This window comes from Osmia bicornis, chromosome 14 (assembly GCF_907164935.1).
Source record: "Osmia bicornis bicornis chromosome 14, iOsmBic2.1, whole genome shotgun sequence".
NCBI lineage: Eukaryota > Metazoa > Arthropoda > Insecta > Hymenoptera > Megachilidae > Osmia > Osmia bicornis.
Window position 1 is genome coordinate 6,547,401 of NC_060229.1, and position 20,966 is coordinate 6,568,366.

At 35.7% G+C, this 20,966-nt stretch overlaps 2 protein-coding genes, 1 long non-coding RNA gene and 1 pseudogene across 3 annotated transcripts; 1 reads left to right on the plus strand and 3 right to left on the minus strand.

Moving 5' to 3' along the window:
- Window positions 1-665: 665 nt before the first annotated feature.
- LOC114881168 lies at window positions 666-1,252 on the minus strand. The gene is made up of 3 exons (XR_003790222.2): window positions 987-1,252; window positions 820-906; window positions 666-757 (listed from the first exon to the last, which is right to left on the minus strand). It is a non-coding gene; the product is annotated as an uncharacterized LOC114881168 (long non-coding RNA).
- A 1,698-nt stretch (window positions 1,253-2,950) lies between these two features.
- LOC114881171 (cytochrome P450 6A1-like) lies at window positions 2,951-9,021 on the minus strand. Its single transcript, XM_029197871.2, has 5 exons — window positions 8,598-9,021; window positions 7,064-7,589; window positions 6,104-6,325; window positions 4,936-5,187; window positions 2,951-3,205 (listed from the first exon to the last, which is right to left on the minus strand). The coding sequence occupies exons 1-5, from the start codon at window positions 8,931-8,933 to the stop codon at window positions 3,042-3,044; spliced, it is 1,500 nt and encodes a 499-aa protein (XP_029053704.1). The 5' UTR covers window positions 8,934-9,021; the 3' UTR covers window positions 2,951-3,041.
- Window positions 9,022-11,500: 2,479 nt separating this feature from the next.
- On the plus strand, window positions 11,501-11,621 carry LOC123988504 (annotated as a pseudogene).
- A 1,187-nt stretch (window positions 11,622-12,808) lies between these two features.
- On the minus strand, window positions 12,809-20,183 carry LOC114881005 (cytochrome P450 6a2-like). Its single transcript, XM_029197604.2, has 6 exons — window positions 19,566-20,183; window positions 18,123-18,572; window positions 16,667-17,192; window positions 16,260-16,481; window positions 15,324-15,575; window positions 12,809-13,266 (listed from the first exon to the last, which is right to left on the minus strand). Exons 2-6 carry the CDS (start codon window positions 18,456-18,458, stop codon window positions 13,097-13,099), a joined length of 1,506 nt encoding a protein of 501 aa, XP_029053437.2. The 5' UTR covers window positions 18,459-18,572; window positions 19,566-20,183; the 3' UTR covers window positions 12,809-13,096.
- Between the last annotated feature and the right edge of the window lie 783 nt (window positions 20,184-20,966).

Consider the following 20,966-nt stretch of genomic DNA (forward strand, 5'->3'; position numbering starts at 1 on the left):
TAGTATCGTTTTATATTGACCGTACGTTAACGAGATAGTGCTTACAGCCATGATGAGATACACATTGTGATGCATTTTTTTTGGTAGAGTAATGAGTAACGACGGAGTGGTATTATTTTTATATCCTATATAAAAGGCCACGATCAGGAACGTGGTCAAAATGATCATTGAATAAATAACACGAATTCTTGAAATGGTATATCCTGAAGAGTCACATTTGAAAGGAAAAACTCCGAATAGACTTCCGATGAAATGGCAAGGGTACATCAGCGAAACGAAATCCGTGGCGTGAAATAGTTTCCACTTCTTGTTCTCCTTTAATTCTGTTATCTTCCAAGCTTCAGACATCGTTCTTTTGCAATTTGGAAAATTACAGCGGAAAAAATTTGATGTTGCTCACGAAAATTGTCTGTCTGACAGACTAACAGAAAAAAACTTCGTTATAAAAGTGGACAGACTGCTTATGTTTTCAATAAACTCGAGATACTGATGTTTAATCATCGATGTAGAACGCTTAAACGAGTCTCTTGATATTAGAAAATTGCATGATATTAAAAAACAAATTGCAATACGATAATGCATAACGCGAATAAATAATTTGTTGCATAGTTTGCTTTTAGCATGATTAAAAGTGATGCGGTAAGTTTATAAATTTATTCCAGGCCCTTCTTCAATCGACTATAATTGTTTCTTCAACATTCAATTAAAAATCATTACATTATAGCTTTTTCTCAACAAGGCGTTACAAGCACACTATCTGCAAAAAAAAAAATGAAAAAATTAAATGTTAAATTCGAATTGCAAATTAAACGAATTTACCTTTGTCAAAATGGTTGCGTCCATCGGGAGACCCATCGCCGAGAAGATGCTGTCGCACTGTAGCACTTGCGAAGAGAATAATTCCAACTACGGGGATGCAAATTAATAAATTCATCCATTGAAATTAATGAGATTTTATTCATAATTTTTCCACCATTTCAGCTTACCTCAATCATCTGTTTGTTAAAAGTATTCACGATTCGGTGAACATTAGAACCAATCTTCTGTGCTTGGTTGTTAGTTGTCTCGCTGGTCCAAACAATCAAAATCTATATATTAAAACAATTTATGAATTCTATTCCGAGTTCGTCCGGCAGTTCTATCCGCCCGATTTGCATTATTCTTTTTTAAATGAAAGGTATTTTTGCATAGATAACGCAACAAGCATTGGAATACATCTACCTTTCGCCCCGCTTAAGTTATACAGGGTGTTCGACAATAGGTGGGTAAAATTTCAAGGGGTGATTCTAGGGGTCAAAATAAGAAGAAAATCAAGAATAATGAAGTAGCGTTTGCGGCTTTGTTTTCCAGTAATTAACGTTTAGCAATTCGAGTAAAGAGCGCCTGAAACCTGCAATCCGCCCAGCACCGGTGACTGAATGTCAGGTCAGCAGGGGTCGGTACAGTCATAACCAAGAATCGAAGCCGAATGGAATGCTGTAGTACTGACGATGAGAAACAGAATAGCATGAGGTAAGTTTCTACTATTCAATGATTCTATGCACTAAACGGTTTAGTAGTAAGTAGCTACTCCCTACTCGACTACACCACTAGCCGTGTCTGAACCAGCCTTTAGGCAGGTCGCCTGTACGGGCGCCTGAGGACAGTCGGGCTTGTCACGGGCTTTGCTGTCTATACTACTGCAATTACCGAACGGTGGTTCGGGCTATCATTGCGATAATGGGCCTACTAGCACGTGTTATCAAGGACAGACGATATCACGTGACACCGCAAAGTAAAGCTTACACGGAAATCCTGTGTGTTCCTGTCCTATACGCGGTGTTTTGATGTGAACGTCTGAGAGTTGTAAATCAGACTAACAAGTTAAACGTATTCGGTTGCGTGATCTCGAGGAACTTTAGAAGTGGGAAGTATTCACCACTCCCAATCACTTGTTCGAGATGAAGACATACTTCGAGCCTATTGCAGTGCACGAGGGCAAATACGGGTTTAGGCGGGCGCCCGTGCCCGGCTTAGGACTTGGTGAGCGTCACTGTTGTAGTTCTATATGGGGGAATGACACTGATATTATGTCAATAATTGTGTAAATATTTATTTAATGAAATAATAATAATACATGTTTTTACTCGCATTAAAACTTCTACCTTAAACTCTAACTCTCTTCCCCGTTCTTCTCCGTTCTTCCCCGATCACACATCTTTTGTTGCCAACTTACTCACTCCTGCTGAGTAACTCTCATCCATCCATCTCACATTCGCAACCAATTCAAAAAACAAACCGCACACTAAGGGCTCCATATAGTAATACAAATAAGACTTTTATATCAACATGTAATATACAATAATTTTTTTTAGCAATATCCTAAACCTTCTGTCTAATTTTAGTTAAAATTTGTCATATTTAATTCTTCTTCAAAATATTTTTGAATAAGAGTATTAATTTTCAAATTGTTTCAGTGGATCCATTTAAGTGGAATTCCCTGTATAAATGCATAGTCAGTCGAGCTTACGTTTACGTTTTCATTATTAGACAGCGAAATAAAAAGATAGGAGGCAATGACTTCACGCTTTTACCAGTAAGTAGACTTATCTTTATCAGTGATGCTTACTTCTTCTTAATTTAAAGCGTAGATATTCATTACCAGTGCGTTATTGAGATTGTATTTGAGGAAACATTATCTTTATAATTGTTCTAAGAAATATTTTTTTTACAATCAGTATTTTGTCAATGGTTTGATTTATAATAGTTTATTTTCATATCACCTTGAGAGAAAGTTTTGAAATTAACTTTTGCAATTTAATTCAAAACTTAATGTTTTAGTTCAAGTAATATTTTTTGCTTGAAAGTAACAATGACTGATGTGAAAAATTAATTTTAAAAAATAATACTTTTAAGTTGTCCCACAAATTCGTTCTATTTTTATATACTGATAAAATAACACACGGAGAACTATTTTCAAACACTTAATTTATTTTTAAACTAAAAAATTGTATACTATTGCACATTTCAGTTATACAGATTTACGTATTCACGATTTAACTTCACACTTTGCTTATTTTCAAAATAATACTCCTTATTGGAGCAAACACTCGGGACGTCGGATGCTGAACGTATGGAATTAGTGTTTCATCACAAACATCGACTTTGAAATTTGTCAGCATCTGTATTAATCCAATTTTAGTCTGGTAAACTGCAAAACGCGCACCTGAAACAGTAATTAAAAACATTAATTCATGCAAACAAAAATATAATATAAAATATAACCTAACATAATATTAAATAAAATATAAAATGTAAATGTATATCGCTATACGATATAACTGTACAAAGAATATTAAAAAAAAAGAATTAGGAGAAAATATTACTTCATCGCCTCAGAATCTCTAATGTATGAAATCACTAAAATGTTGCCTTACATCGGCAAAACTCAGCGACACTTATCGTCAGCACATAGTGCGCCGGGCACGGGCGCCCGCTGATACCCCTATTTGCACGCGTGCATTGCTACGGGTTCGAGGTTACGTCTTCGTTTCGGGCAAGTCGTTGGTGAGGTATTGTAAGCGTCTACTAAGTTTAGACCCGAGGTGTGAAACGCTCCTCCTACCCTAACCTCGAACCCTCGTCTAGTAGTAGTATGTAGTAATAGTTTCTACTAGTAGTTGTAACCTAGAGAGCGAATAGCGAGAATGCGTGTGGGTCAACTGTATAAGTGTGGGTGTCTTAGCCTGGCTCATCTAGCTCCGACCAATCAGACCCAATTCCTTAGGAGTCTCAACTTAGTGGACGCGTACAGTATTTACTTCCCACTTCCAAAGTTTTTCGATGTCATGTAACTGAATACCTTTCACTTCTTAATTTGATTTACCACTCTCATGTACCCACATCAAAGCATTGCGTATAGGAGAAGGAACACACAAGATTTTCGTGTAAATTTTCCGGCGGCACGTGGTATAGTCTGTCCTTCATAACACGTATTTGTAGGCCCATCAGCGCAATGATGCCACCCACATTCTGCGGAGAGCTGCGTCCGTGACAAGTCCGACTGCACTCAGATGCCCGTACGGGCAACCTGCCTGAGCGTGCCTGGTATACAGGGTGATTCTCTCGTTGCGCGACACGAAAGAAATGCCGCCGAGGTTTTTTCTTGGATGCATCTGTGCTGAGTCTAAGTAGCCGGGATGACTACTGTACGTCTACGAGAAGATGGCATGCGAAATGGCAGAGGGGTAACGGGGAATCTTTGTTTGCTCTACCTGACCCCACTCCTAACGAATATACTCGTGATGCGGAGTAGGGGTATCGAGTAGTGGGGCATAGGTCCCTACTAGTTTTAGCCATGCCATTCGTGGACGAAGAGTATATGAAACGAAAATGGGCTTATGGTGCCCTAGCATTTCCTTTGTTTCGCACAGCGAGAGAATTACTGTCCGCGCACCAAAAGAAGCTAAAAAGCTGAAGCACTCAAGCTAAAAAGTCACGGGGGCAAGGGGAATCGTGCGTTCACACCGCCTAATTCTTTTCTGATAGGTCTACTGACGATAGAATGAGACACAGTGATATTCGATATCCCTATCTTACTTTGTCGCATTTAGTTTCGTCCGTGTATTTCTTTACGCAGCGTACCTATTATGTAGAAAAGAATCGGGCGGTGCGAATGCACGATTCCCCTTGCCCCTGTGACTATTTAGCTTTAGAGAGCTCGGCTTTCTTTTGGTGCGCGGACAGTAGGTTTATCTTTAGCTGTTTGACTATCGTGCTGTCCTTGTTTCTCCAAGGGAAGAGCATGCAGGAGAGACAAGGATAGTTTGAAGTTTCTTCGTTTCCTCGCATGAGGTCTCCAAGATCAATTCGAACATGGACCGTCACTTCTGTTGATCCTTGAGCGTTACTTCTAGCCCCTATTTTATTTTAGAATGTATGTTTAATTGAAATTACCAATGCAATTTCTTGGTCCATCGCCGAAAGGCAGGAAAGCCATAGGGTGTCGTGCAGCTACTGCATCCTCGTTAAATCTTTCAGGATCGTAAACCTCAGGATCTGGATAGATGTTAGGATCTTTGTGAATGGCGTACACTGGAATGAGCACACCAGTATCCTTAGGAATGGATACTTTCGTACCACTGAAGGTATAGTTGTTGGTGCTTTTTCTTCTTAGAAGTAGACCTGGTGGATACTTCCTAAGTGTTTCTGTTAAAAGAAAAGTTACTTGAATGAAATACAGTGGTACATCGGTATACGACCTTAATCCTTTCCTGATGTTTGGACTTATACCGAATAGGGCATATACCAAACCAATCTTTCCCTTACTTGTATGATCAGTCAGTTAATAATACATCAACTCCGAATATAATTGATTATTAATTTAATTTTTGGTCTGAGATAATTATTTAAAAATGACGCAAAATTCACACAAAAAATGTATGTCGTATACCGAGCAAAATTTGTCACGTTCAAAGAGGATGTATTCCGAATTGGGCATATTGCAAAGCAGACGAATACCGAGGTACATACCACTGTAAATACCACACGAATGATGTGTACACTGAGTTGCATTGAACTTGTCGCAGTGAAGTTGGCTACAAATTCACTAACACATTCAGGCCGCATCGGTGAGCCAATGGCGAGATCGGTTCACCGACGCTGCGGCGTGAATGTGTTAGTGAATTTGGAGCCAACTTCACTGCGACAAGTTCAATGCAACTCGGTGTACACTGAGTCCCATCGAAGTTGTCGCAGTGAAGTTGGCCACGCATTCACTCACCGACGCGGCGTGAATGCGTTAGTGAATTTGTAGCCAACTTCACTGCGACAAGTTCAATGCAACTCAGTGTACACTGAGTCTCATCGAATCCGTCGCGGCGTGTAACTGTAACGAGTAACACGTATTCACGCCCATCGGCCCCCAAGTGCGAGCATGTGTTAGAGCCACAAGCAGCGACAGATTCGGTGGGACTCATCGTCAGTGTACAAATTCCAATTAAAGCCGAATAGAAGAACCTTTTCCCGTATTACGAATTCCAAAGATTTTCCACTCCTACAGTTCCGTAATCGGCAATATACCCAGAGTTTACTGTACATATAATGTGTTCAAAAAGTAAGATACCTTTAAATACTTTGTCCAAGTAACTCATTCCTTTCACGTCGTCGTACGTCCAGTTTCCTTTATTTTTGGCATAAAATTCATTTATTTCTTGTCGTAGTTTGTCCTGTATATCATGATTCAAAGCCATTTCATACAGAGCATGTCCAATTGTAGTTGAAGAAGTTTCAAAGCCAGCTACGAAGAAAACGAAAGCTTGTGCGGCGAGTAGAGTGTCCGTTAACTCTACAAAGATTTATGGGTGTTATTAAACAAATTACTAAACCATCCATTGTAATCTAATACTAATACATTGATTGCCCTGACGATTAAACACGTATTGTTGATAAAGCGACAAAATTTGCAATAACGCTATATTTCTGCTGCTAACTATACCCTACTTCAGACGTAGCTAAACCGTAGGTCATGAGCCATTTTTCTCCAACCTCCACTGAACTATAGGAGAAGACCCCCGACTATATCTACTACGACTGACCCCGTAGTTTTACACAAGCCTACCTACTGTCTACCAATCACAAGGAGTCCCAAGAGAACAACGCGATCTGATTTGTCGCGGTCCACCTCAGCTCTCACATACTTCCAGTCGTGGCGTATGAGTGGTTGAAATAGGCTCATGTAAAACTAGGGAACGAGTCGAAGTGTGCGTAGTACCCCCTCTTTCCCCTATGACGTCCTGCGAGACTTCTTGTGATCAGAGGACAGTAAGTATTTATATATAAATAGAAAATTATTCTTAAGTGACAACCGACATCGCTTTTGGTTTGCATAGAGAAAGAATCACCCTGTATCTGCTTATGCTGACTTGCTTATGTTGTAGGGGCACGCGTCGACTGATGGTAGGAAAATAGAGTATCTAACAGTGGAAACCGTTGAGACGCTGGCGGGGAAGACTTTGACTATGTCTGCCCTACTTTATGTACCCCATTGTAGTATAATTATTTAAATTTAAATATAAGCACTTACCGATGTTCTCCAATTTATGTGGATTGTCCTTTAGGTCTATTAGTAAATTTATAAAATCCGGCCTGATAATATTATGCTCTTTTCTATACTTAATCGTTTCTGAGACGATCGTTGTTAAAAATTTAGTTATTTCAGTTTGCGGTAGTACAAAGCCAAGTGTATTATACAACTTTGGCATAGCTTCTTTAAAACTACCTTTTAATATCGTCGTAAGGTTGCTCTTAAAAATCTGTTTTCCCATTCGTCGAAATTCACTTTCTTCATCTGACAACGCGTTCATACTAATTCCGAAGGCGCAGCTTCCTATCACATCAGTTGTAAATCTTGCTGCTATTTCGCGACAATCCAGAAGTCCATCTTTTTCAACTATCTTTTCTAAACACTCTTTAAGTTGATTGGAGCATTCGAGTATCAGAGGGAACATATCCTTGATTTTTCCAGATGTGAATACTGGTGAGAGCCTTGTTCTCAATGGTCGCCATCTTTCTGTTTCTAAGTTGAAAAGATGTGCAGATAAGGGTTCGGTCTGTAAATATAGTTTATTGTGTTGACAGGTACACTGTTGTTTTCTTGATATCATTAACGATAAGTGTATATTCCGTCTAACGAGACGAATCAGTAAATGTATACAAATTCTCGGGCGAGAAGCAGGCTCGGCTTATGGTATATCGATCCCTGAATACTAAAAACTAAAAAACTACTACTTTTGGAACAATAATAATAGGTGTAAAGTCATCTTCCAAAATCACGAAAAATAAGTTTTGCGCACCCTATATACGGGATTTTGCTATGATCGCGGTGTGCGTATTTGAAAAACGCTAAATTCTCTCCTGGCTTTCCAAGTAAGGGCTCACGGCAAAAGACCGCCGAAAGTTAGCCCTGATCTCGACACTTGGCAGACTTGTTTACCGCTAACATCCAGCTTGTTTACATTCATTTACTGACTCGTCTCGTTGGACAGATTATAGAATCGCGCAATATCGCGTGTTCTATTAATAATTATTTGAGTAAGGAGGCATTTGGTAAATATACACTGTATTGTAAGGTCTATAGCCGATAGTCCAGTATTAATTAATACACACGCTATTAATTTTCTTCTGTTTTATACCATTAGAAATACAGTAGGTTTCAGAAATATACTAACTCAATATTTAAATATTTTGATTTCTTAATGTAAAATTATTTTACGCTTTGGAACCTTGGAAATTTTGAATTTCGGAATTTCAGAATTTTGAAATTTTCGAAATTTCGGAAATTTTGAATTATGAAATTTTACCATTTTGGAATCTCGCAATTTTAGAATTTAGAATTTTTGGAAATTTGGAGTTTTAGCATTTTAGAATTTCGGAATTTTAGCATTTTAAAATTTTGAAATTTTGGATTTTAAAAATTTTGGAACATAGTTATACCAATATCCAGACGGGATTTATTTTTACTGCCATCACTAAAATCATTCAATTTTAATAAGGGTGGTATACTTGCAAAACGTATTGTATATCTTTTCCCAGTAGCATAGAACAGTCTGTATAGGTACCTTTTCGAATATGAGAGTTGCTCGATTGCTGAACGTTGAAAAGTCCTTGATTAAAACATCCTTAATACGATCCAGATCAATCAATACAAGATGGGGTGATCTTCTAACGAATATTCCAACCATAGGTTCATTTTTGTACTCGTCGTAAAGTTTCACTGTATAAGTTCCTAATGCGCATTTTCCCATGATAATATCTTTGATATTGCCAAATACAGGAACTGGCTGCGGTCCATTCACACCACGATTCTTCCAGAAGTCAAAGGTCGATGTAAAATAGTAATATAAAGCCAGAAACACTACGGCAAACGCGCTTAACAGTTGAAAATAATCAGCCATGTTGAATCGGAGTTAGCGCAACAGTTGATAAGTTTCAATTCAAAGGCGACAGCATACTAGAATCTACGCTGTTTTCTTATCGTATATGACGAGTTTCTCATGAAATGCTCATTTCATCGCGTGTATGTAACACGCATGTCAGTTTTATTTGCACACTGATCTTAAGTCATCTCTCCTCGTAATTTTTTTTCTAAATAAATGAGTTGGCTTTATCAGTTTCTGAAGGTGACTTAGTATTTTTTATTAAGTCGTTTTCAGTGTACGTATTTGAATAAAATATTATTATATTCTTAGCGGATCTACAGTTAAATGACCATAATTACTTTTTTGGTTTTTTGGAGATATGAGATATTCATTTTTTGTTAAAAAGGTTACAGATTGAATAAATGGGTGAATAACCAATTAGAATGTTTTTAATATAAACGATACGTGAATGTACTAGGTGTGATAATGATGAATGTAATAAATGTAATATCGATTTGATGTTGTATGATTGTCAAATATCTGAATTGCGAATCGTATTTCTATCGACTTCCTATATTTGTTCTATGCTCCACTCTGTGCTTTTGTAAAGGTAGTAGTAATATTAATTATTATTTTACTTGCTTAGGTTATTGTTATTATTAATTATTATTATTCGTTTATTTGCTTGGGAATTTTTAACTGTTGTCGAATTAGCCGAAATTTAATAGCAACGTCGTGGTTGCGGTCTTATATTAATTACTTTATAATTCTAAAGAACAAATATGCGATGGGAAATTATTACTAAAAATTGTGAATAAATGGCCAACGTAAATTCAGAATTTGGAATAAAAAAGGGGTAGAAGTTATCTGGGACACAAGTTATGTTCAATGATCTTTATTTTCATGTCTGAATAATTTTATGACTTTTTAAAGATTGCCATTCTTTTGGTACTGGTAAATCTACTAATCTCTTGATTAACCATTCTGATTTACATTTTGAGATAAATAGGTAAATAACAAAACATTTTGAAATTGTCAATTTATCTGCAAAGAAATTATAGAATAACATTTTTAAATAATCGTTTCAGTTTCTTATATGTTTTTAAATTTTGAAGAACCTCAAGAACACTTGATAAAATATTAATGTAATCTACAGAAAAAATAAAATCATACCATCAGTTTTTGTTGTATGTATGAATAATTTATTTGTTGTCATTGTCATGTCTTGCTATTTTAAAGTTTTCAAACTCTAAAACCTTAAAATTCCAGAAGCTCAGGATTTCAAAATGCCAGGAACCCAGAATTTAAAAATTTCAAAAGACCAGAATTCCAAAATTTGCAGAACCCCAGAAGTTAAAGTTTTCAGTACTCCCGAAGTCAACATATTCAGAATTTCATAATTCCAAAATTCCAACTGCCTAAAATTCGAAAATTCTCTTGTAAAATCTGGCGAAGTGCTAGATACTAAATGTCTGACATTGTTAATAAAGTTAAGGGATTTGACCCACCACAAAGATTCTAGTTACGCTAATATATTTTTGTGTTTTATGCTCCCTTCGTCAAATCATTTAACTTTTCTCCGAAAAGATTTTGAACATGACTTATAATATCGGAAATGTTTGCGAGTATAGATTTAAATGGAATACTTTCTATAAATAGTTAAAAACGTAGATCTTTTGATAAAAATGTTATATTTCAATGAAATATTAGTCATAGGAGAAACAAGATAATCAGATTATGACTTCGCATTTAACACAATGAAATAATGATACAATTATGAGTTTTTAATACGTGAGATAAAATTTGTCTTGATAAATGATGTTTACTTTTAAACTTAACTACCTCAAATACGGTTGTATTTCAAGGAATTAGGAATTTTATCTTAATTAGTGTAGATCTATCATTTTTATCGACGTGAAGTACTTCCGGGCCAATAACTGATTCATAACTAAAGGAAAAAAATATACAGAAAATCAAAATATTGTAAGTAGAACAATATTTTAAACATAATACAAGATTTCTTAGTACCATTTCTAATTACAAAAATACCATTTTTTATTAATTGGCTTTCCACCTGCAGCCACTTATGGATTTGATAATACAAGAGATTCACAGAAAGAATTGAAATTTTCATAATAATTGATTACTTATTTTTTATTAATACCATATTAATATTAAAACTGATTTAGGAGAAAAATTACTAAAATTCTTAATTACTAAATATTATAACATTTAGTTTATAACTGAGCAGTATAAATAACAAAGTAAATATTCATTCTTTTCCCGCATAAACGTTTATACACAAGTGGTGGGCCATCACAGACCTATATGTATACAGAGTGATTTTCTCGCAGCCGGACACAAAGGAACTGGCGACAATGAACCCCTTGACCGCACCATGAAGAGGTCCGTATTGTCACGTACCAGCGGGGACCTACCTGGGCCGAGACAATTCTGTGTGTGTACGTGTGGACGATGCGGACCTCTTCATGGTGCAGTCATGGTGCTGTCGCCAGTTCCTTTGTGTCCGGCTGCGAGAAAATTACCCTGTATATTTCTTCGGGTTTTAACCATTTTCTGCTCTAATAAAGTCTGTATTTTCAACTAACGGCCATACGACTTAGGACTACTACCGGTTCTCGTCCGATCACCGAAGTCAAGCTAAATTCGGCGCGGATAGTACTTGGATGGGTGACCGCTTGGGAACTCCGCGTGCTGTTAGTTCTTTTTTTTCTTGAATTAAAGCAAATTTGACATTCGTATTCGATAAAATTCTCTTCTATTTAATTTTAAATATTTTAATTATACAAATCTTCGAATATAGTTTGATTACAGTGGATGCGATAGTCGGCCCTCTATATCCGCGGTTCGAAACTTCGAAGTTTCACCAGTGCAGTGACTGCAGATCCAACAAGACTAGATATCCCTTTGATTTCAAGGGGTTTAAATTTGTGCCTTGACAACGAACGCCATCTGCTCTATCCTAGTATAAAAATGGAGGTTGCCAAAATGTTTGTTGGGCAAAGAAGGGGCTAAAGCGCCTACAAAGCGCTATTCTGAGGAGGGGGATCTATCAGAAAGGACTGATTTCATTCCTATCCTGGATAAACCACTAAGGTAAAGGTAAAGGTATAAAAATGTAAAACACATCGCACTGCAACAATTTAATGCACGTTGATGGTAATAGCAGATACCAAGTTGCTTCGATACCAAAGACTATACCCTATTACTCATTGTGGAGTCAGTGTCTGTAGCACAGCCTTGCCGTATTACAGCAACAAAAGGAGCAGCAAGGGGAGAATGATCCAGCCGTTTTCTCTACAGTAGATATGGTTTTGAGGATAGTACAATTGGTACAATTAGTTCGGACCGTACGACCGAACCGCACAGCGCTGTTAGTAGCAAGTCCGTAGTCGTAAGTCCGGTATTTATCATTATTAAATTGCTCAGAAAATAATTGGTCGCTAGTTACAGCGACAGTCTCATACGATTTGATGACATAAAAGTAGCGTAAAGTGGCACTCATGCTACGCTGATTTGAAGCTTAAAATTTGGTAAAAATGAATATATAAAACTTAAGTACACTGTGCAATAAACCTGAGTTTGTACACTTATAAACTAGGCGGTATCCATTCGCGGTACCCCGGTTGTCCGACTGAGTCGGCACCGTCGGCGGAATCAATCCGTAACATGACGACAAAATTTGTTTTCACCTTTGTTTTTATCTTTCATTTGACTCAATAAGTCCCGAACTTATAGAAATGTTTAATAATTAGTTTAATCCAAAATATTCCCAAAATAAATAGAAAATTATATTGAAATTTTTTGGCAGCTTTCATATCAGGCACTAATTCTCCGGTATATGGATCCTTTACCCTAGTATACAAGATATTGTAGGATTTTTATGGATTTCGTTATTAAACATTTATTATTGTACTTTTAAAATTAATATATCATAGAATTATAATAGTAATATAGGATTTTCTCGCTTTTACAAAAAAGGACTGACCTCTTCACACACTCCACGCACTTCCATCTGTTTTTTACACATCGCGTTGCCAACCTTCCCGTCTTAACATCCCACAATATCTTAATACTAAGCAACAAATATACATTCATTCTGTATTGTGTTTTACATCCATAATGTGTAATGACTTACAAGAAATATTTTCAATTTATTATATGTCGAATAAGTTACATTAACTTTGTATTTTTGTAAATTTCAAGTATATTCCTTCTTTTGGTGCTAATAAAAACGCAGCTGGATCAAATTCGTAAGGAATCCTTGTCTTTTCGCAAACGTCCACTTTGAAATTCCGTAGAATTGCGATAAGGCCAACTTTGGTTTGATAAATTGCAAAACGTGCACCTGTAAATAACATGTTATAGTGATAATTGATATTTCAATGTATTGTTCAAATTACAACATAATTACTACCTTTAAAATTTTGTGATACACATAGACATGTGCATATACAAGGTGATTCTCTCGCTTTGCGACTAAAAGGAAGAGCCATCGAGAATCTTAGGCCCGTTTTCCTTTCACGCGTACATACCCGCGCAGCCCTGGACCGTGTGCTGCCCTCAATAGCAGAAATGACTATGTGGGTGTATACATTTGAAAAGAAAATAAGCCTAAGGCGTTAGGCTGCACTTCTTATGTGTTGCATAGTGACAGAATAACCCTGTAGACTTCGGAATAAATGACCCGTAAGACAGAGTAACGGTAGCACAAGAGTGAGAAGGCAATATAAAGTTCCCAGGTAGGTTGCCCGTACGGGCACCAGAGTGTACTCGGAGTTGTTACGGGCATCGCTGTCTATACTACTGCGATTACCGATTGGTGGTAGGAGACATCATCGCGACAATAGGTCTACGAGCATGTGTTATGAAGGGCAGATGACATCACGTGATACCATCAGGTTCAGTTTACATATACGGAAATCCTGCGCGTCCTTGTCCTATACGCGGTGTTTTGATGTTGGTACATGAGAGTTATAAATGGATTAAGAAGTGAAAGGCATTCAGCTGTGTGACCTCGAGAAATTTTGGAAGTGCAAAGTATCTTACCACTTCCAATGACTCGCTCGACCCGAAGACGTACTGTCCAACGACCACTAAAAGTTTCATGAGAATAATGCAATTTAACTGGTCGCGCCCCATCTTAGCTTACAAATGCTTTCGGTCTTGATGTATGATTGGTCGAAGTGATCACATCTACTAATTAGACTCGTAAAACCAGGAGGTCAGTCGATGTGTGCGTAGTATCCCCTCTTGAGACTTCTTGTCAGAGGTGGACAGTACCTCGCGCTCGTAGCAGTGAACCCGTGCAAATAGGGGCGTTGGCGGGTTGATTGATTGGAAGGTTTTCTCGGGACTTACTTTTCCTTCTTGCCCGAGATGGCGTTGCAGGGAGGACGTTCGCGGGCACTCGTGCCCGACTTATTACTTGTTGAGCGTCCCTGCATACTGTTTTCTCACTCTTGGCTATTATCTCTTCCTCTTACTGGAATATGCAGTCTATAATATCACTATGGATACATCACTTTTATTTGGATAACGTACTCTGTTCTGAAACCTATTACCCATTTCATGCAGCATAATGTAACTTAATTATCAACACTTCTAGAGAAGAGTTAATAGAACTGGATAAATAACTAAAAGTTATGTATTGAGTTTACTAAAAATAAAATTGTCCCTTAAAAACATATTTTCATGACCATTAAAGTGTTAAACGAAGTTATACAAACATTTATTTATGATGTTAGCTTGATAATTTCATTCAAGTTACTTTGACTGTTTATCTAATAACTCTTTTATCCAATTATGACAAATATAAAACGGAACTTTAGTTTTAAACCTTGAAAGCTTGTTGTTTATTTATGTTGAGAATATTTCTAATGGTCGCAAAATTTGCATTCACTGGTGCAGTCCCCTTTCTGCAAAGGTCAGCATTACCTGAGGAGGACACTTTTTATTGCACCCTCTGAGTGTCTCATGTGCTTGTTTTGAGTTTCAGTTAGTCCGCTGTAATCCTTCAAGCTGAGAACAGCATTTCGTTTTGTTCAACTTATACATTAATAAATATATACTTAGGCTAAAATTCTGTTGTATTTATTGAGCGAATAAATATTCAACATTTTATTTTCTTTATATTATTTATAAAAATGATGATATGCTTATATTGAAAATTAGCTTTTTTTCAAAAGAAGTAACAATGTAATTAATTATTTAACAATGTTTAATATGTTGTAAATTATAACGATTTATATCTTCTGATAGTCCTTCGAAAGTCCCGGAAGGATCAAATATCTCAAAAATAAAAAATTTCATTTACTTTTTTATTTAAAGTGGATGATTGTCAAAAAAAGATTCTACGATTCTATAGTTTCTAAAAGTATCTAATAACAATTTTTTTCAACTTACCAACGCAATTTCTTGGTCCATCGCCGAATGGTAAATAGTGCATAGAGTTTCGAGCTGCGACAGCGTCTTCATTGAACCTTTCCGGATCGAAAGAATCAGGATTTGGATAAATATCAGAATTTCGATGCAAGGCAAACACTGGGATCCAGATTTTTGTACCCTTTGGTATTGAAACCTTAGTGCCATCAAAAGTGTAGTTTGATATTGCATTTCGAATTAGTAATGATACAGCTGGGTACATTCTTAACGTTTCTACACGGATAAATTATATAACTTTTAATATTTGATGAGGTTTAATTAAGCAATAATATCAGGAGTGCTCAGGAAGTAGTAATCCGGGCACGGCCGCCCGCATAGGTAAGTCCGTACTTGCACGCATGCTTCCGCTCGCGACGGGACGGCACGCGCGATCATTCTAGCGCCTAAAATCTAGGGCAAGGGGATGCCTTCAAATGCTCCGCTCGGCTGAAATGATTTTCAGCACTGTCCTACGATCACAAGATGTCTCGCGGGACGGCACCGCGATAAGAGATTTACACGAGCCTAATTAGTAGGTACGGCCGCTTCGACAAATTGCAAAATTGTGTGAGTCGCATTTCCCGCAGTTGGATTAGAGGAGGGTGGGTTCTACGCAATTTAACCAATTAAACCCGCATATCATCCAAGGGCCATCTCATCACGAGCGCAGAGTACGTTTTCGTCTTAGGCGACAATCGTTTGGGGGAGACTGCTTCGGCGTTACATACGTACACTGCCAATCGTCACTACCGACCGCCAGGTGGAGACAACGATGCCCGTAATAAAGCCGATGGCATTTAAGCGTCAGTGTATTTAACTTGTTTGAGCGTTCCTGATTTATACCATAACTGAGTATACGTAATTCAAAAACTGTTACAAACTGTTATTCTTTATATGTTACAAAACTTTCATACCTACCTTTGAATACTTTATCTAAATATTCCATTTCTTTTACAGTCTCGTATTCCAACTCTTCTTTGTCTTTAGAGCAGTACTCCATTATTTCTTCTCGTAGTTTATTTTGTATCTCTTGATTTACGGCTAATTCATAAAGAGTATTGCTAATCGTCGTCGATGAGGTTTCGAAACCCGCCGAGAAGAACACAAAAGCTTGTGCAGTCAGTAAAGAGTCCGTCAATTCTACAAAACGTTACTAATAATAGATTGTTGCATGATCGTAGTGAGGAAGAAAGCGCTCAGGCCTGGCTCAACGGGGATATGGTTCGCGAGTCGCCAGTTAGCCATAACTGGTTGATATTAATTAATCAACGAAATTGAATTTCATATAATTAATAATCACAATTTTTATATTGTTACATATTTACCGATATTGTTCAGTTTCTCTGGATGGGCCTTAAGTTCCATAAGCATGTTGATGAAATCTGGTCTAACGATATCATTCTCTTGCCTGTATTTTATGGTGTCCGTAACAGCTTTGGTGAAGAATGAGGCGAGTCTTCTTTCGGGTATTATATAACCAAGCAAATCGTACAGCTCAGGGAAGAATTGTTTCATTTTGAATCGAAAGACGTTTTCGAAAGTTGCATCGAAGACGTTTCTACCCTTTTGATGGAATTCGCTTCTCCCGTCTGCTAGTGCATTCATTTCAATTCCAAAAGCACAACTACCAATCACGTCAATCGTGAATCTTGTTGTTAATTCTCGACATTCTAGTGGCTCTCCTTTTTCAACCTCTTTCGCCAAATATTTTTCCAAATGTTGCGAACATTCGATTATGAGATAGAACATTTCCTTCATTTTCCCAGGTGTAAATATGGGGGAGAGCCTCGCTCTCAATGGTCGCCATCTTTCTGCTTCTAAGTTGAAGAGATGTGGTGAGAGTGGCTCTGTCTGTAAATATTCAATGAAAAAAAATCCATTATGTTAAATTTATACTGGTACACTCAACCCTTCTACAGCTCTTAATGACAAAGTATTTGAAACAAAAAGTAAAATTAATTTTAAAAATTATTTTCTTGAATATATTAGGTTGGATAATTTGAAATAATGATGTGTTTTTATGTGTGTTGATACGCTATTTAAAATATTCATTTCCAGTTGCAGATTTGTGTTTTGTATTTTTTTGTATGAAAGGGTAAATGGAAATTTAGAAGTACAATAATCTCTTGTTATATTGCCACCAACGGAGCTGTAGGAGTGGCAAATTCATCCACCCTCAATCTCTCATTTGAAGGGGGAAGGGCAGATAAAAATGTATCGTTTTCATAGACTATGATGGTGGAAGGATAGTTGTAGTATTCGTTAAAATCCATATCAAATTGTTCACATGGCAATATAACGAGAGTATAAATAAATAATTATTAATGTCAATGTCAATTACTTATTATATTTCTGATTAACATTTTCAATAATAATTTAATTTAGTTATCATTGCTACTTCAATACTAATCTTTTAACTTAGAGTTATCACTATCAATTAAAAGAGATTTTAAACCAGTAACATATTATAACGAAACTATTTTAATAATTATTTTTAATATTGTTAGTTTAAAATATACCTGTTTCTGTCTTACAACATTTCAGAGTAATTCTCCGTGCAAAAATAGGTAGTATTGTATAAAAATAAAAATTAAACGATCAAGACTTTTACACGAGATAATTTATAATTAATAGATAATTGTCCGTTAAAATTACGTAAATATAGTAGAAAAGTAAGAATAAAAACAATTATGCAGGTAGCTCTAATAATAATTTGCTCACTCGCTGTACTTTAGTATTATAATAATGGATTCATCATTACAAATTACAATTTATACATACCTTCTCATAAACAAGAGCTCCTCGATCTGCAAATTTTGAAAAATCTCTAATAAGAACGTGTTTGATAAGCTCTGGATCATTCAATATAAGACTTGGTTTCTTCATTAAATATAACCCGATCATTGGTTCATTTTTATATTGATCGTACGCTGTTTTTATATAATGACGTAATGATATGTTAGTAAATATTAAATCCATAGTGTTTCCAAAGAATGGTGTCGGCGTTGGTCCAACTACGCCACGTTTCTTCCAAAAATCAAAGTTTGATATAGCATAATAGTAGAATGCAATAAGTATCACTGCGATAGAGAGTAGAATTTCAAAGTAGTTCCCCATTTTGATTTTATCCACTTGATTTTGCTGTTTCTGAAGATTTATGACAAGAGTTCATGATCTAAATATTTCAAAACTTGTAATTCGCAGTAAGTTTGTAGATTTTTAATCCATTTCCTATTGCAAAAAGAAATCCTATTGTTTTAAATAGTTTAAATTATTAAACTATTAAAATCTGTATCTTTTTTATGTTTCTCCTCCATTATTATTTCTTTCTGGATTTTCCTGTATGATTAAATGTTATCTAATTTTATTTGCAATACATTTCAGTGGTATTGAAAAGTGTGCCCACTTCACCGATTTTTATGATTTTTAGATATGTTATAGGGATCAACATTTTGAACAACTTTTTTACATATAATTCCCGCTCGATCTTATTTAATTTACGAGATATTAATTAAAATCTATCGGTACTATTGCATTAAATGTTGCCTATACGTGTGTATCCCAGGCAGGGTATGCATTAGTATGCATTAGTATGCGTTCTTCACTTATCTAATGTTTCTACAAACAACACTATAAAAGCCGGCAACCGGTCTATATAGCAGTTGAATTTTAAAATAAAGTATGCAGCATGCAGATTTTTATACTGGATCAGGACATGATTATAATATAAAGCGTTCAGAGACTATTAAATCTTAGAGGGCCCCATTGGTTGATAAACTTGGTTAAAAAATTGAAATTTATTTTAAGTAAAATTAAATAACACTGAATAGTAAAGAAAAATGAGTAAATAAAGGCAAAAAGGTAAAACAAATTTATTACATATTTTTTGACATACTAATGAAAGGTTTAGCAGGGGGTACCCTAGAAAGTGGAATCGATAGCTGCAGTCCCCCCTCCTCGAGCTCCCATTAACCTGGCATTGTAGTTGATAATTTCTAATTAATAATTGCCCATTACAATTATGTAACATACTTAAACTTAGCTAATGTAAGTATGTATAAACAATATGATAGAAATGTAATAGTTGAAATAACAGAGGTTTAATAAATAATTTTGAATAATAAGATTTCTAATAATTAATTTGATTATTCACTGTAAATGATTAAATAAATTTAAAAAATGTGAAATAAAGCATAAAGTAAATTTTTAAAAAATTATATTTACCCAATATGTTACTCAATTGTATATTACACTGATTTTCCATTACATATTCCATATATTTTCACCACTTATTAAATTCAATTAAAAAAATAGAAGCTATTTTATAAATCCACGGATTTTTTTAGAAATTGTCAATAGATATTTAATATGTTTAATGATACTTATTATTAATTCTATGCTATCTAAAGAGAGTAATCTGTACTGATTGAAGAAGGCGCGCTGTAGAACACGGTTTCAACAAAACTAAGAGTATTCTATCAGCTCCTTGGTCTTATATGTATACTTTGTAAGCTGTACTCACTGATGACGTCGCAATTGAAATTTCCCTTTCTACAACTGAACTGTAGTCGCTCACCCCTTTTGATTTTATTTGAATTTGTTGCAAAATAAGTATCACACTCCGTTTTTCATATCCACCTCTGATGTATGTATATATGTACTCGCGTACTCATTTCTTGTGCAGCCCTTGCTTTATTTATCATTTCATTTCATTATTTGCAGAATCTACTTATACTGTTTGATTGTTAGTTCGAAATGTCGCAATCTGATCTCATTTTGTTATCTGATAATACAATTATATAGATCTTACTTCAGCACACTGTTAATTTCACATTGAGGAATAAAAGTGCTTTTACATACTGGTTCAGTCATACTGGTGATTTCTAAACCATATTTGTGGAATTATTCGTGACTATCAAGTAGAGAAATAGTCATATCTCTGGTTGACATGATCGTGACACAACTCAAAAAATGTAAACGTCAGAGCGGAGATTGTTTAAAATTTACGTTTTTGAGAATATAATATGCAGGCCTTATTAATTATTATTATAAAATACTGATGGAATTATGAATATGCCGTTTTATATGATGGAAATAGGAATATAATGTAGATCTTGTATAGAACTAAAGCAAAATTGAAATTCTTTGAATTGTGCCATTATCATTATCAGATATAACCACAGCTTCAATGATAAATGGATCGAGAAGAAATTCAAATCTGTTTTTATATGAAATTAAGCTATTTGCAAAGTTTCATCCAAATCAGATTTAACAAGTTCTCGGAAGTACAGCCAAAATAGTTATAACGAATTTTTTAAAATAGAATTTATATGGGGCACCAAATAGATGCGGAAACCGATATCGTTATAGTGTTAACGGCTAGTTAACATTTGACGACTACAGCTACTAAAGCGGAGACGATTATATTAGTTAGGTCTGTGTAAATAGAATTTTATGTATTATGCCGAAAATTTTTAATTATTATCTCGGAAACTAAGGCTAATGAGGATATCGCTTTATATTTAGATTTGTTTATGCCCTCTCCTCTGTTTCTTCAAATTTCGTGTCTATCAATCACCAGAGACATTCAGATCTAAAGCCGAAACCTTGAGATGTCTTTAATTT